At 42.5% G+C, this 16,877-nt stretch overlaps 2 protein-coding genes across 3 annotated transcripts in view; one reads left to right on the forward strand and one right to left on the reverse strand.

Annotated features, from left to right (window-relative positions):
- Positions 1-14,100, reverse strand: part of ZNF318 (zinc finger protein 318) — a 26,326-nt gene extending 12,226 nt beyond the window's left edge. For both annotated transcript variants that reach the window (XR_005700134.2, XM_040059713.2), the window contains exons 1-4: positions 13,717-14,100; positions 8,518-8,663; positions 3,096-3,729; positions 538-1,962 (exon numbers count right to left, since the gene is read on the reverse strand). Coding sequence is in view for 1 of the 2 variants with exons in the window: in XM_040059713.2 (XP_039915647.1) it covers positions 538-1,962; positions 3,096-3,729; positions 8,518-8,663; positions 13,717-14,100 (2,589 nt within the window). In the remaining variant the exon portion in view is untranslated. The remainder of the gene's footprint in view (positions 1-537; positions 1,963-3,095; positions 3,730-8,517; positions 8,664-13,716) is intronic.
- The window catches only part of ABCC10 (ATP binding cassette subfamily C member 10), a 22,747-nt gene continuing 19,941 nt past the window's right edge, over positions 14,072-16,877 (forward strand). The window contains exon 1 of the mRNA XM_040059717.2: positions 14,072-14,094. The gene's annotated coding sequence lies outside the window, so the exon portion shown is untranslated. The remainder of the gene's footprint in view (positions 14,095-16,877) is intronic.

Below are 16,877 nucleotides of genomic sequence, written 5' to 3' on the forward strand. Positions count from 1 at the left end.
TGTAGTATGTATTTAAGAATGTCTAATACAGGTGTAACCATGGTATGTTGTACAATGTGGCATGTTCAGACGGAGCCTCCCGTGTTTCAGTTTGTGCCTCTTGCCTCTTGTTCTGTCACTGGACATGACAAAAAAAGCCATTTTATTTTCTTTACACTGTCCCTTCAGATTTTTACATACCTCCAGATATCTTCAGGTATTTCAATATCTAAATCTCAGCAGAATAAAGCTAAGCTATGGCCACCATGTGTTTTCTCTGTAAGATTTTGTTGGTCCAAAGAAATTCAACTTTGTTTTTGATTTGATATGTTCTGCCATAGCTGATGGCATACAACTCGGGGAGGTTTAAAATGCATTTTTTTACAAGTGTCACAGATTAATACAGACAAATCTTTAACGGGAGTAAACTAGGTCAAACTATTTTTAAACTGGAGTGACTCAGGAAAAAAAAGAAAAGATGCACCTGAGGGAAAAAAGCTTCCACCCCACCAATCATGCAATCCAACATATTCCGAAGTATCAGAATACCTAACATACCTTCTGCTTTTGAGCTGCCCGATTTTTTTCATCTGACATCCTTTCCGTGGTATTTTTGAGAGGGTGTGATGACAGACGAAGGGGTGCTTTGGTATGAGAAGGGGTGGTAGGGACTTGAACAAGCACAGAACCATCTCTTTTTACGTCTGAGGCATCCTTTCCCAGAGAGACTGTCTCAATCACCCGGAGATTGGGACGTGTGGGGTTTGCTGACATGGCCATAGTAAGAAGACCATGAGCTTCTGGTAGCGCAGGGTTGGGCTGCTGGGCAGGGGGGTACATGGGCCAGCCAGGGGCTGCATATGCCATATAGTGTCCGTATGCATCATATCCTGGAGGAGCCATTGTGGGAGGAGGATAGTTCTGGGGCATTTGAGCAGCAGTGTAGTGGGAATAGTTGGGAATTTGGTATTGGGAAACAGAAGTAGGTGTGGGTGGCAAACTAGGAGGAGTTGGTGGAATTGAAGGAATGAGAGAGACAGAAGGGAGAGGATGTTCCAGTGCATGTGGAGGTATCTCCTGTCCCACTGGCTTGTTCTTAGTATAGTCTGATTTCTGAAGACAGGGCACATCTTTAGACTGCTGGGAAGAGCCCGGAGGTGATGCTGAGCGCTGCTGGCCTGACTCGGGAGAGCGAGTGTCACTCCGGCTGCGGCGCAGCTCCCAGGCATCCAGTCTGCGAGCGTCTGAAGAGCGACGATCCGGAGAACGAGATGCCAGCTTCTTGCCATGAAGGCGTTCCTGGGTACGAACCGCCAGTTTTCCAATTTCAGCAACACCAATGTCAAGTCCAATGGTTTTGAGCAAGTCGTGGATCTTTGCATACTCCGCATTTGGCTCTTCTACAGGATCCATCTTGACAGCTGGAGCAGGAGAAGGAGGTGGGCTCATTTTCTGTGTTACTGTCTCACTGCCACAACTCACGGGGGGCTTCTCTATGGGGAGAGATTCAATTTTGGTCTCTTCATCCTCATCACCGTAAAGAAATTTCTCTTCATCCTCAATGTCAGGAAAGCTACGCCTCCTCTTCTCCTGAGCACTGACAGAATCAGCCATCATGCCCAGAATTCGGGAGAAACCACTGCCATCCTGACTGGCCCTCTCATGAGGCAGCAAGAAGTCAGTATGGCGATCAGTGGGCTCTGACTTGGGTTCTACTTTTTCTTTGTGACTTAAGAAGCTTCCAAACTTCTCTTCAAACGTCAAAGTGTCTTTGGGAGGATGAGAGAGTGGGTTCCACTCGTACAAACCTTCACATAACTCCTTGCTTGAAGACTCCACAAGAGAGCCTTTGTTAAACCGTTTGAGAAAGTTTTCCACTTCAGAGGCAAAAGGAGCTACGTTGTTGCTCTGGGGCAAAGGAGACTGACTAGAAAGAAGAGGAGGATCCTTGCTGGGGGCTGGACTGCTTGAAAAGCCCTCGGGCTGAAAGAGAGAAGATAGTATTTATTTCTAAGGCACTATGCACCTCACAGAACAAAGGAACTCCTTGAGTTCACAGCTGAATAAAAATGTTAGATGAGACAATACAGAGTTGAAAGAGAACACAGAAGATTACAAACAGAGCTGCCTGTTAATTCTGAAATGCTGTGTCCAACAATAAACAAATCTCAGAGAACACACAAAATCACAATTACATTTCACAATTTTTTTGCAAGCATAAGAACTGAAATTTTTAAATTGACATAATTACATATGTCAATAATGTACATAATTTTGAATATGCTTTGAGTTTAGCCATAGTCACACAGGATTTCAATACTTTAATTCAGGTAAAAACTACTGCATTAGGGTTATTCTCAGTCACTTCTTCAGATATTCGTAATTAATGCCATATTAAATAGCATTTCCAGTAATAGGTATAGAACGGGATCCTCAGTATTGGAGGACTCCTGAGATAAATATGTCACTGTCAAACCAACATTGATCCAACAGGCAAATCAAAGTGATGTGTTAAAAAAGTCAGTTTATCGCAGTAGTCACAGCCACATATCTGTCTCTTGCTCTAATTTTGAGACTCAAATGGTATATATTTGGTACAAATTAAATAGGGCTGACTCCAGCCTATAGTCCAAAGGGAAAAAAATATGGAAATTTAAAAGCTGTTTTCAGACAGAGGTATTGAGGATGCATTAGGCAGTTCTCCAGGTCTATAAAGAAACAAGAAACAGACACTGCGACAGGGGATATCAATCAGTATCCTGGCTGCCTGTGGTACTATGAGAGTCAGCTTTTCTATGAAAGCTGGCCCACATCTCTGCATCCTGGGTTGAATTTCCACAAAGACATGTCATCCTTTCTCAGATTTTTAATATATACATATATATATTTAGGTGTATATATATGTATATACATGACTCCTGATTAAATGCCATAACCATTTAAAGTTTCTAAAGCACTTTGAACTTATACAGCCCCACAGAAAGAGATCTGTTCTCTGAAGGACAGGGAAACAAAGATTTGGCTGTTTTTAATTTGGAAATCAAACTAACATTCTGTATCATGAAGTAACTGTTTTGGAAAGTAGAAGCACATAGCCAGACACACAGAGACCAAACCTGAACAGCAGACTCTGCTTCCGTGTCCACTCGTTTCTTCAAAATAGATTTTTTGGGCATGGGTGGGATTTCTTCAGGCCTGTATGTATACCGAGGCTCAGAAGTCTGTAATGTGTTAGTCAAGCCAGGGATCGTGTAGCCACTGCCTGAAACATCATGATTCAAGTTTCTACTGCGCTCTTCTTCTTCTCTTTTCCTCCTTGCACGGTCAAGCTCTCGGAATTCTTCATTCGGGTATGACGGGCTCGGGCTTCTACTACGGCTGCGGCTTCGTCTGCGGTAGTTTCGCGTACCTGATGAGAAACCCTGATGCTCTCCACTTGCACCGTGCACCTTGTCATCCTTTTCGTACCGCGGACGCTTTATTTCCCGTCCCCTCTCCTCTGCCCTCAGTGGGTAGGGGGATCTCCTCAGTTTGTCAGCATCTCTGTCAGATGCACGAGGCAGCACCTCGCGACGGCTGTAGTGCGGACTGTAATCCGAACGGTGCAGGAAAACATCTCGGTTGCGGTAGTCTTCATCATGCCTCGGAACGAAGGGACTTGAAGGCTGATCTTCATGCGCTGGGTATCTCTCAAGGCCTCGAGGACATGTGAGTCCTCTAGTGAATATTGGACCATCAGCCATATCATCCCTGTGTAAGAGAAGCACAGAACAGAAGTACTGGAATCAGAGGAAACAAAGTCTTACTCCTATCCAAGGGTAAGAAATTTCTAAACCAGTTTCAAAAAAACATCTCCCTCACTAAACAGAACCAACATTCTTATGTATTTAAAAGGCAGGGTAGAGAGGGAGACTTATTTTTAATAGTACTATACATCCCTCCTAGGAAGTTACCTTCAAACACAGTGAGATCGACAATTCAACTCATACTGAGGAATAAGAGCCTTAAAAAATTAATAGGATGGATTCGTTTCTGTGAATGTAAGAGACTACACATTTTAAAAACCCTTACTATCATATTTCAGACCACAATCCTTTTCCTTGCCTCTCCCAGTAAGATGCCAAGGTCAGATTTCCTATAAATTATGCAAGGTATAATTCAGTTTCACACAGGCAAATGCAACCAGATCCTCTTTTTATTTCCAGCTGTGGACAAGGACCACAAATTCTATCAACACTTTCTTCTGCAACAGATATGCAGACAGCACTGTCACTAATCACATGAACCCCATACCTAAAAAGAAGCACAGTTTCTGATATCCACAAACCAGGGAGATTAAGCGTAATGGTACCGTTCTTCTGTGCCAGCCCCTGCACTATTACACACAGTGGATGTGCAACTGTCACAGGATCAGAATAACCGGCTTCTTCTCTTGGAGTATCTACTTTTGGACCAATTCCTACAGACACCTACAATTAGGGGTACTGTTTTAACTAAGGCCTTTTCCTCTATGACTAAAATCTTTTCTGGGACTTTTCTTTAGGTAAGGCAGAAACCAAGCAGTTCAAAAGTTACCAACTGCTAGTTTTACTCATTGATATTTCAAAATCCAGCAAGATCGTCCAAAGAAGAAAATGTGTGCCCTAAGTGACATCAGTGAGACAGAAGACTTTACTGAGTGAATCGATTTGAGATAAGCTATGTGTAATGGCCTGAATCCACAAAAATCACCTCTTTGTACGCAAAAAGGTCCCTCTGTAGATTTGAGAAGGGACTAATCAAGTCATGCCAGAAGACGTCTTCAAAAAAATCTGCAAATAAATTACAGCCCCAGTTTTTCACAGCAAACTAAAGAACAACAGAGATGCACAGACAAGGTTTTTTCATGGGTATTTTCCTAGTTTACACATGCATATTTAAGAACAAAATCAACACAAAGCTTGGCTTTACCTTGCATCATTACAAAGCATTTATTAGATACTTCAAGATTTTATAAAACACATCTGGCATGCACCCGTACCTATTGTATTACATGGTATCTTTCCAGTTTTCAGCAAACTACACATATCCACCTCCTCCAAAAGCACAAAAATATCTAAAAATAGCTAAATTAAATTTCATTAAAAAATGTTGGTTTCACAACCTACACAAAGATATGTTTATTCCCAGTGGCATGTTTTCTAAGAGCCTGCCTGTACAAGCTGCATGAACACACCTGATGGAGTAACAGATGTGTTTCACCATATACCTTCAGCTGATTTTAGTGCAAATAGAATTATTTAGATGCATGTCTGGCAGCTGCCACCTACAATTCAAACACTCAGACTGCAGCGACAAAGCACAGGAATTTTTAATCATACTTTGGAAAGAAAGGAACAGCAGACCTACTATATTTAAAACTAGCAAGACATTCCAAATACACTCTGAACAGCTAAAATGCAAATTTAAAACCTGAAAATTAAATACAGGTGTGGGAAGAAATGATCATTTGCCTTAAAGGATTTTTTGAAACATGTTTTCTGTGCATGCAAACCAATAGATTTATGTCCCTCTTACTTGTTTTGGATGCTTTCAGCCAGTAATGTCCACTACTGGCTACTGCACCCCCGAGGGAGGATACAAGGTGGTACCACTGTGACTTTCTCAATTCTTTCACCAACAAAGAATCCATGAATCACTGGAATTTGCAGTTTCATTGATGGAAAACAGACCACAGGCTACACACACATATGATGCCTCAGAGATCTACAACCGTGTAAGGTCATTTACTTTTTGGCATGTTTATTCACATCCACAGAGATAGAAATAAATAGCAGTATTCTGCTGTCAGCAATCAATAGGACTCCACTTTAACACACAGTCTTTGAATAGGGAGTCAGATGAGTGTTCATATTCAAGCCAACTGTTACTCTTGATATTATGCCAAAAAACACTGTTTCAGAACACAGCTTAATACAGACCAAGTCTCTGCAGTGATTCAGTCTATCTTTTGTATTAACCAATTAAAGAATTGGTGGGATGCTCTCTATAGCTTGTGCCAGCTCAGATAGTAGTAGAATGCTTTAAAAATACCGAGAGCCAAAGAGATGGAAGACAGGGAGAGAGAAAAAGATTTGTTTTTCACTTTGACAGATTCAGATTCTGGAAGGCAAAAAAATACTTACTCGTCCAAGCAGGAGACTGAAGCTGCTTAGGTGACATTGAAGACACAGCCCAGCAGCGTTCAGCGTGCCTATTTAGATATGTGCAGGAGACCAGCTGCCCTAGAAACTTGGGGCAAGTTCTCACAGATGTTTTAGGATGGATCTGCATGTGAACACACACACTGAGAAAGACTCCTTGGGCATCCTGAAAACCCACTGCTGCAGCAGACTCTAAAAGCCTCCTCAATTTCTCTCCTTTGGTATTTTATTTCCTTTATAAACTAATGAACCTCTCTACCATCCCAAGGCCCTACAAATTACAGACACTAATGTGTCAAAGTGATTGCTTAAAATGTCAAAGTAGAATAGTTAGCAAAAATAGCTGATAACTAAATTCAGAATTTTTTACTCCAATTACTTCAAAATTTGAAGAGACATCTTCAAGAAATACTTTTTTCTTTTGCCTTATTTATTTTTTTTTATTAGAATGAGAATATACCACATGCCAAATAAAACTGTGATATGAGCAGAAACAGTAAGGATCGTTTTACAGCCCACTTATAGATATAAAGTGTTCTGGTACCAAGGCAGCCTGTCAGAGAGGGGAAAAAATACATGATGAAAACTACTTGATAAACAATGTCCTTAGCCAAATACCAAGTGTCTTTTGAAAACAAAGAAAATGGCTAGCAGTGAAGAAACTTACAATTTAGAAGTAGTACCTAGATGATTTAGGAAAAGCTAACAGGTGACTTGTTTGTCACATACTTTAAGCTTCTGGACAATGGGCATCACTCAGAAAAGTGCAGCCAGCACAGATTAGACAAAAAAAGTAAGTGTAATGACATTAAGTTCTTGCATATTTACACTACAAATACAAGGAAGTCACTTAAAGTCTATATGGTCTCACTTTATCTTCTCCTCATTCTAACTCATCTGTCACTTTTAAACCTTCTCTGGAGTCTACTCTTACCATTCTTTTTTGCATCTATGGGCTCTGTAACAGAAAGTCAACTCCTGTGATTTCTCACTCTTAAATTCAATAAACTCCGCTATACCTGATGTTACTTCTAACCAGGCATCAGCACCACAGAACAGGTTAAATCTAAAATGTGACCTGAGACCATGAAGCAATGGGACAAACACCACCACCCCTAATTCTCCAGAGAAGTGCCGGTTCCTGACTTATCACTTCCTTTTCCTTCCAACCACAGTACACTCCCTGAGCACACGCACTCATTTCATTTAGGAGACTGCAGACTGCACAGGGGATTTAAAAATCAAACACTGATGCCAGGAGAACTGAGGTAAAGGCATAAATGTGACAGTACCAAAAACCTAACTCGCATTTGGTTTTCTACACCTGCTGAAACTTAACTTTACACCTGAGAAAACAGGAAATTCGTTTATTCTGCTCACTTCCCTCTCTCTCATATTTTTTGGTTTTTAACAGTTGATGATATTTGCATCAAAAATGGAAGTGGTTATGTTTTTTTTCTGTGCTGGAAGCTTTTCCCTGACCCGAAAGTGCAACTGTATGCTCCAGGGCACAAGCTATGCCATCTTTAATTTTGCAATTCAAGACAAAGAGAATTATTTGCATAGTTTTCTTATTTTCTTTCTTTTGCCAGATTCTAGCAGTTCTCCTACTGAAGGCAAAGAGTTCCCAATTGTATCTACTAATATTTATACTTCACGATTCACAGCAGTATTTTAACACAAAAGAATTCTCTCCATCACTGTTTCTCTTCAATTTCAAGGGATCAAGGGATCCTAAGAATTCAGACTTCCTTTATAATGTATGAGACTGTCTGACTATGTTCTCTTCTGCAAGGTTTTTGAAGTCAAAATACTAATCTCCTTCAAGCTACTTTAGAGTTTTCTTCTAGACTAGTCTCAAAAATCAGGAAAGTAGACAATTCCTCCCAATAATTGAAGAAGTTGAAGCTTTACACTATCCTCATACTAAACAACCTTCCTTTCAGTAAGGACTAGGTAGGTTCCTAAGAAACAGAAGGTGGCTGAAGTAGTGAAATGTCAAATGAAGTGTCCCCGTGTGACATCCCACCCTTAAGGGGAAGGAAGCACCGAAGGGACTGACATCACATTCCCTCCTGCAATATATGATGTGCATCCTTAGTTTATACAGGGTTTAGAAGCAGCTGACAAAAGTTAGAGAAGAAATATCTGTTTAGAGTTACACAGGCAGAGACTTTTGTTCAGGAATTCCCTGCACGGCAGCTTGGAAGGCTGGGGGAATATCCCTGGGAAGCATCTTACATGCTTACCCTCATTCCCTAGGCAATCAGTGGGCTAATGAGACGTTTGGTCTCATCCAGCAGAGCCATTCCCACGCTGTTTACCCACGTGAACCCCCACTTGCACAGGACCATACCTGTCACTCAGGTTATCAATTGGTGAGCCCAGTCTATCAGACAGCCTCCTTCGCTCCGGGGTGCCAAGGCAATACCGGTCATTACCAACGGTAATCCGCAAACTGTGCTCCAGTGAAGACTCAGAGCGGAGACTTGGTGAACGCCGCTGTGAATTGAAGAAAGAGTGCAAGCCCATCAGTCAGGGGATTTTAATCTCAGCTACAGAAAGGAAAGCGATTCTGCTCTGCTTAATAAATTCAACTTGGGGGGATGGATCAATTAAAACATCAAACTAGATGAATAACTGTTCCAAATACTTCAATTTTATTTAGTTACTGAAGAAAGAGGAGGGTATTGACTGCATTTAACTTCTCATCCCAGGTGCTAATAAAATGCTCTATATTTAAATTATCTGGAAATTTTCAACTCAAAAATATATTTCATAAAGCACCATTTTGGAAGATGTTAAACCAAAGAGAAAGTCACAAAGTCCCAAATTTGCTGCTGTTCTCCTTTATTTGTAGAGAAGAAGCAGCTAAAGAAACATTGCATAGAAACAGTGCCAGGAATTTCTTAATAAAGTGTCTGAATTTCTGGCTCTTTACAACTTTAGTGACAACACGAACCAAAGTATAAACCAATGTAAACAGAGATTTTCCTAGCAGTGATGTTTTTAACAGTTTTCCTCACCTCATGCTGCTTTCAGCAAATAAGCACAGCATAATACTAAAAATACCAATGCCACTAGAAACACTTCCTTGAAGTGTCTAAAATTCCCTTTCCATTATTTATTACTGGTAGAGATAAACACCAGTAAACTAAATAAAGTTGGCTCTGAAAAATCTATGGCAGAGAAGACCTGAGCTCATTGCCTCTGCACAGACCTTCCATTGTACACGTACACAGTACACGAAACACCATCACTGGTAAGTTATGCTTAACTAGTTACACCTCACATTATTCTAAAATATAGCACTGGAACACAGGAATGACCAGAGTTAAGGGGAGTTCCATCAAAAACAGATGAGACTGCCCAGAGACGGAGATACTTGATTTGCTTTTTTAAACCAACACAATATAGATTCTGTTTAACACGAAGCAGTGAACCAGCTTCAGTTCTGCCAAACCAGTCATGCACTGCACACTGTTTTTACTGCTGAAAACTGCAGAAGCAAGCAGCAGGTGCACTGAATTATCTGCATCCACCTGGAGAATGTGCAGCAGTTCAGCTCCATCCTCCAAGAGACCAAAAGAACAGTACATAACCTCCAACAAAAGCAAAAGAATTCTCTTACAATTTACCTAACCAAATTCACTTGCAGTACAAATCCATACTAGAATCCATCATGCATATAGCTTTATGCTAAGGTAACACATTAGTGATTTCTGTTTTGTTCCATTAAGCAGAATCTCAGAATTTATCAGAACTTTAATTACTTTTAAAGATCAACTGTCTTGCCCAGCACAATATGATCCTGCAACAGCATGGCTGAGATAAAACACATTGAAGGTGCATGTGTCTCATACAAATACATTCTGAAGGCTCACTTGTGCCCATTGTAACACTGAATTTTGAGGGCTGCCTCAAGAAATTACTATCTTCAAGGCCATCTTCTTGTCATCAAGTCTATGGGCATATAGATGACAATCACCTCCACTGAAGACAGAGAAGTGATTGATGATTACATCTCAGAACAAACTCTGGACAAACGAAAGAAATAGTTTACATTAAGAATGTTTGGATTGCTTATGACTGACCTCTACAAATTGCCCAGAGACAGCAGTTAGGGCAGTAAATATCTGAACTTCGTGATTTTTATTTTTGTTTTTTAAACTGGAGAAATTCCAGTTTTAAAAGGTTTTTGTATCTGGAGCACTGAACACCACCACTAGTCATACCTATGTGTGCACTGCACTGCATTTTTCTCCCTTCCTGTTCTGCCACCTAAACCACAGTTACCACTGCCATATTACTGAACAGGTTGCATACCTGTTTGTCATTTCTCCATTCTCTGTTGACCCCCACATGCTCCAGTCCTGTAATCTCAGCCAATTTTCTTACAAGAAAGCAAAGAAGCTAAAATAAAACCCTTAAAAAGAACAAGCACGTAGGTCAGCAGGGATAAATAAAAGCAGCATGTGTCAGACTTGCAAGAACAAATAAAAGTCTGCCAAAATCTCTCACTATAAAGCCCTGATCCTCCTCTTCTTCATTACATTTCTCAGTACTGGCCCCAAATCTTTGCTATCACTCCATGTTTTCCAATCTCCACAAAGTTTTCCTCAGCTATTAAGAAACTAACACAATCCCTACTTTAAACATCCAACACATGGCTCCACTGCCAGCACCCCAGTTATGTACAACAAAATGTGCAATAATGCTGTAACCTGGAAATGCATGTACTCCATCTCAACAATAATAATAATAATAATAATAATAATAATAATAATATAAAAACCCACAACAACAAAAAAGCCAAACTAAAACAACTCCCAGAATCAAGAAAATTTAGTAAGAAATCTCTAAGGCTGCTGCTTTCATACTCCAATTCATATGTAGGATAGGGAAAATAACCTGGAACTTGTACTCATTTTCTCCATTTCAACCCCATGCCCTTATCCCATCAGTGTCTTCATTCTACGTACTACATCTCCCACCCTTATGCATATATTCCCCCCTTTTTTCAAATTCTCTTTTCTTGTTGCAAATTAAATTCCTCTTCCTCAGGCTTCTGAATTCACGTCCTTCCAGTGACAGCTACAAAATCCCATTTACTAATATATTTGTGTCTCTCCATATCTGCACATTTTGTATTCTCAAGCCTCTGAAGAGAGAGGATCGTAAGTCATAAAACCCTAAAAATTTTATTAAAACTTTACCCTAACTAGTCTTGATAACCCACCATATCTGCTGTCTGCTACGTTTCCATCACATTTAGTTCCACTCCTTGGAAAATGACAGCATAATCCCAGTTTTCCTCTAATTAACGCTACTTTTGTAAACAGTAGTTTTAAAAAGTAAAACAAACCTACATATGTATTTTATGCTTTGTAACATCACTTTTGAAGAAAAAGTAGTGTCCATTGTCACTCAAACACCTGTTGGAGAACAAAAACTTCCATGGAAAAAATGTGGATGTTCCACTCTAAGGATTACTTACACTCGGCTTTAGCAAAGCAAGAGTCAGCACAATATAGGTTGAAGAGGTCTATTTAATTGTCTCAAGATCTCTTATTGTGACAATTGCTTCCTACAGAAGGCCTTTCCTTAAATGCAGTAATCCTGTAAATAAACAAAAAATTCATTTGGCTCATCAGTACAGCATTAGCTAACCTGCTGACGCCTAAATTCTAGGATTAATAGTTTTTCAATCCTTCTCTGAAATTAGAATAGCCAAGAAAAATATCATTGACCTGTAACAATTTGCTGAGATGACTGATTTAACTTGAGCCAGGACGGTGTAAAATAACACTAGAAGAGCAGTGTTTGTCAAAAATAATGCTTGTGTAAAGTGGACATTTTTGGTGGGCTAACCCCCCCACCAAAGAGGGAGTGGGAGGCTTCCAGCCAAAACTCCTAGATCAAATTTCTCCAAGCCTGAACCACCAACACAGTCAGCATTGAAAGTTTTGTTACAACAAGCACAGGTTCACAGCCTATCACGGATACAGTGAAATGGGAGACTGAAGGATGGTGGAGTCAGTTTAAGAAAGTTCTTTCCTGTATCTCAGGTTGCCACCCGTCAGTTACGAACATGCAATTGCCCATCAAGCCACAACACAAACTGACATGAATCAGATAGAAAAACATTTCCTTTTTAAAAACTACTTATTTTCATCATGGATTTTACTAGCAACGCAATTTGCAAGGGTACCACACAGGAAACTAACAAGGATGGAGATAAGGGTGAAAAACCACGTGAAAACAAATGGCCAGAGGCAAGTTTCTTAGCCTGGCTTGGCTTAACTGTCAAAGACAACATTATCTTCCTGCATTTCCAGGAGAGCTCACCTTTCAGCAAGAAACAACACCAATACCAGAATTTAAATGCCACTACAACCACCTGTGACCTCTCCTATGGCTGCAGCTCCAAAGAACCCGTATCACCAGGAGAAAGGGCAATCCCCATTCTCTCTGGGGAGCCCCATCAGGCAATGAATCAGCAGATAACACACTTTTGTTGGACTAACCTGCAGCTACATTGTTTCCTCACATCAGCCCACCCTGCAACTCACAAATCCACGCCTGAGCACAGGGGAGAGGGCAGAACATACTGCAGAGAGGGAAAGGCAAGTACACCTACCATTCTTTCCAACTGTACGTGTGCTGGACTGAGAGACCACGCAACCACTGCCCAGAATACCGCAGTAAGAAAATCTTTTCTTTCACGGTAATACAAACGCACAATGAACTTACCACACTCCACAGCTCAGAGTCGCCAGACAAAACAATCACTGCACCAAGGAGCAACAAGAGAAAACCTAAGTGAGCGAATCCCACTCACGCAAAAAACTAAGTCTTCAGACTTTGATTTATTACAAAGGTGTCTGCATCCAAAATGCCATCCACTACGGATGCCAAAACGGAGCTCCACATGCCCAAATCAGACTTCGCCAAGACAAAGTGAGGAGACTGGAACAGCCTGTGCGCAATCCCAGCTACAAAGCAGTGCCTGCCACAGAATACCTCACAAAGATATAAATCAGTAACAGCTCTCTTTGTACGCCCGCCGTGTGACAGCAGAAAGAATTCAGACGAAGTACTCATGCTATCTAAAAAGTTATACTCCCATAAGTTAAACGATATTTATGCACTAACACAACCCAGCGTGTTAAATGGAGGAAAACGACTAGTTACATCCTCTGCCATAGCGAAAAGACAGCATCATCTCTGCACCTTCTCTAAAATGGCTCTAGCTAGCCAGTAAGCCAAACAAAAATGCAATGGAAATTAGTGGGAAAACACCACTTAAAATGGAAATCAATGTTTTGTTTTCGATTTTTGTGGGTTTTTTCTTTTTCTTTTTCTTTTTTTTTTTTCCCCATTTGGCTCTCTAAGGAATAGGGGGAAATCGCCGCTCTCCCTCCGCACAGGGAGAGCCCGGGGCCGATGTAATTTTTGCAAGGACCTCGCCGCGCCAAGTTCGGAGCTCTGACAGCCCCCCCGGGCGACGGGGCAGGACCCGCCCCGAGCCCCCTCGGTGCACGGCAGTATTTACCCGGCTGCTGCCGCCGTCTCCGTGCTCGCTGCCCCGGCGGCCCCGGGGCCCTCCGAGCCCCGCTCCTCCCGGCGGCGACGGCAACCTCCGGCTGCGGTGCGGCGACGGGGACCGGCGGCAGGGCCCGCGGTGGCCCGATGGGGAGCGGTGGCCCGATGGAGAACGGTGGCGGCGAAGCGGCGGCGGACGGGGCGAAGCGGAGCGCGGCGGCGAGGCGGCGGCGCAAGCGGCGGCGGGCATCGGCGGGGGAGGCCGGCCGTGGCCCGGCCCCGGCCCCGATATGCTGAAACGGGAGGCGCGGGACGCCGACGAGCCGCCCTCCTTCAGCCGGTGGGAGGAGGACGAGGACGAGGGGCCGGAGCGGCCGCTGCTAGAGTGGTACATGATGGCGCCGGCGGCCCGGGGGTCCCGCGGCTTCTCCGGACCGCCCCTCCTCCGGCGTGCGCGCTCCCCGCCGCCCTGCGCGCTCCCGAGCCGGGCGGGGGAGGAGGGAGGGGGGAGCCCGGGCGGGGGGGCGGTGCCTGGGGACGCCCGCACAAAATGGCGGCGGCCGGCAGCCCGTCGCGGCTGGTGGGCTGGGAGTCGGGGGTGCTGGTGCGCTCGGCCGTGTAGGCGCGTCTTTGTCTCCCTCCGCGCTTCGGTTCCCGGCGGCCGTGACTGGGGCACGCTCGGCTTTGGTTTTTTTTTTTTTTTTTTTGTTTGGGATTTTTGTTGTTGTTGTTGTTTGCTTGGCTGTTTTTGTTACGAAGTTTTTTGTTCCCCCCTACACGCACAGTGCCGTGGAGCTGGTCGGTACGGGTGTTGTCTTCAAGCAGGAGTGCGTTCGAAAGCGATTCTTGCCTGATCGATGAGACGGTGCTAAGGCTGAGCGTCCAGCTCAGAAAACTCCTGAACAGTTTCCGCGCTCTTGGCTGCCGGGAGCAGGGATAGCAGGGAAGGAAATGGCTTCCCGCCTCCTCCCTCTCCCGCCTGACCACCTGCTCCCGACCGCGCTTCGTGCGGGACAGCGCTGGGACGGCTGCGGCTCTCGTGTGACGGATAAAACATTTCTCTTACTTGGTGCTGGGGCTGTGTCCGGAGAGGAGGAGGGTTTTCAATTGACTAAGATGGGTTAGCGGTCAAGAGAAGTGAAGGTTCTCATAAAACTCTTCACCTTCATTTCCAAAATCCATGAGCTTTTATATCTTGATTTGTATTTTGTTGTTAGCTCGATGACACGTGAGGGCTTGTCTTTGAAGAGCCAGTTGATTTTTTGGCTAAAACTTTGCTTGTGTGTTTGGGAATGTATTTGCTTGAAGGTACACACCCCGTTTTGAAGCGTACTTTCTATGAGCAGCAGGATGGTGATCTGTCTGCTGATGTTTCTGGTGGGAGTTGTTTAGTACAACTGTATTAAAACTCACCGCCTTTAAGATTTTCTGAATGACTGCAACACTACCCAGGCTCAGGAAATGCGCTCAATTATGAAAATAAGCATGAGCTGTATAAAGACCTATTTTCTGTTGCCATTGTCCTCTTCTCGCTTGTCTGTCCTAAGGCTTACAGTGCTTATCAGCCACCTTAATTCAACTGTAAGAATTCCTGGGATAGGAATTTCATCTTTGAGGGTGTGCAGCAGACTGTGGATCTGCTTCTTGTGGGACCAATGGGCGCTCAACCCGTTCCAGTTAACTACCCTAAGCAGCAGGCTCAGTGACACCCAGAGAAGCAGAACACTTTGAGATAACCACAAAACTGATCTGTATGTTGGAAATTCCCCTTTGGTTTTTTTTGGTGGTAGATCTCATGCAAGTAGTTTATTGCTATAAGGAATATACTGTTGCCCAAATATGTTCTGTATTTTTATTCAAATGAGAAACATGTTTTCATGCCTTAGTGTCAGGTGTTTGCATCAAGCACTCAGTCCCACCAACTGAAGTAAATAAAAATAGCTGAGTGTAATAAAAAAAGTGAGGAAAATGACTTGTTTGGTTTGGTTTTGGACATCTCTTCCATGCTGTTGCTTTCATTGCATCAGTTTTCAACTATAGTTTGGTTTTAAAACAGGCAAATAAAAAGCCACAGACCCAAGAAACTCAGCAGAAATTCAGATTTCTATAACAGTTATGTGTATAATACCTAAAAACTTTGCAAAATGCTAGAAAATTATTTTTTTCCCTTTTTGCCTCATATCTGAAGGAGCCCTACAGGAGGTATTCTGGTGGTTTCTGATCATAGATTTTAGTGGCATTTGGAAGATGAAAGAATCCAGATAATGAAAACTGAAGAGGTTCACTAAAGTGTCTTACCTGCGCACCAGTAAGAAAACTGCTCATGGGGGAAATGCTAAAAAGAAAGCAAACACTCTGTGTGTTGTGATGTTAAGAGTTCCTAAGAGAAAAAAATTCCATTTGTTGGAGGCTGACCAGTGCTCATTAGTGTTTTCTAGCACCCTGTCATCTTACTGAGCATTGCCTTACAATTACAATTTATAATTGTGATTTATAAACTCATTTTCAACTAGACATAGCATCATCTTTTAACCCCATGCCTTACTAAGTTAAATTTTTAAAGGGACTAAGCATCTCTAGTGGGATCCAGTTAAATTATTCCTAAAATCAGTACCAAAATCTAGGCCCAATAGTGCAGATCAAATTGAGAGTTTTTACATCTTTGGAAGAGGAAGCTCTGCAGTTTGTGTCAGGAATTGAAAAAGCCAGGCAAGGTCCTTTGCAGAGGTTTTTGTAACATCCCTGCAATTGGTGCTATGGGCTCTCACTGGATGATGGAGGTGCCAGTCAGTCTGTTCTGCTTGAAGTTCAGCTCCTAAACTCCTCTTTGAAATTCCAAGGCTCATAGTTGAACTTGCAATTAGCTGCTGCTTGGAGAGGTTTTATCTAGTTGGATGCTGAGGGCAATGTTGGGGTAATAAGGGTGTCTCTGAATTCTCACTAGGCCCCAAATAAGAAAGGGGAGCAAATGACATTCAAAAAGAACAGAATAAGAAAAGATAGGAATAGCTTTGTATAAACAAGTAAACAGAAATCAGAATTGAAGTTAATTCAGGTTGGACCATTAGTGTAAGAAGCAGAGCAGTAAAAGAGAAAAATGTAATCCCTTAATTATAATTCTTTACCTTCTTGTCTGAGTCAGGACTAGATCCAGGGACATGAGACAACCAT

Source organism: Hirundo rustica, chromosome 3, assembly GCF_015227805.2.
Source record: "Hirundo rustica isolate bHirRus1 chromosome 3, bHirRus1.pri.v3, whole genome shotgun sequence".
Taxonomy (NCBI): domain Eukaryota; kingdom Metazoa; phylum Chordata; class Aves; order Passeriformes; family Hirundinidae; genus Hirundo; species Hirundo rustica.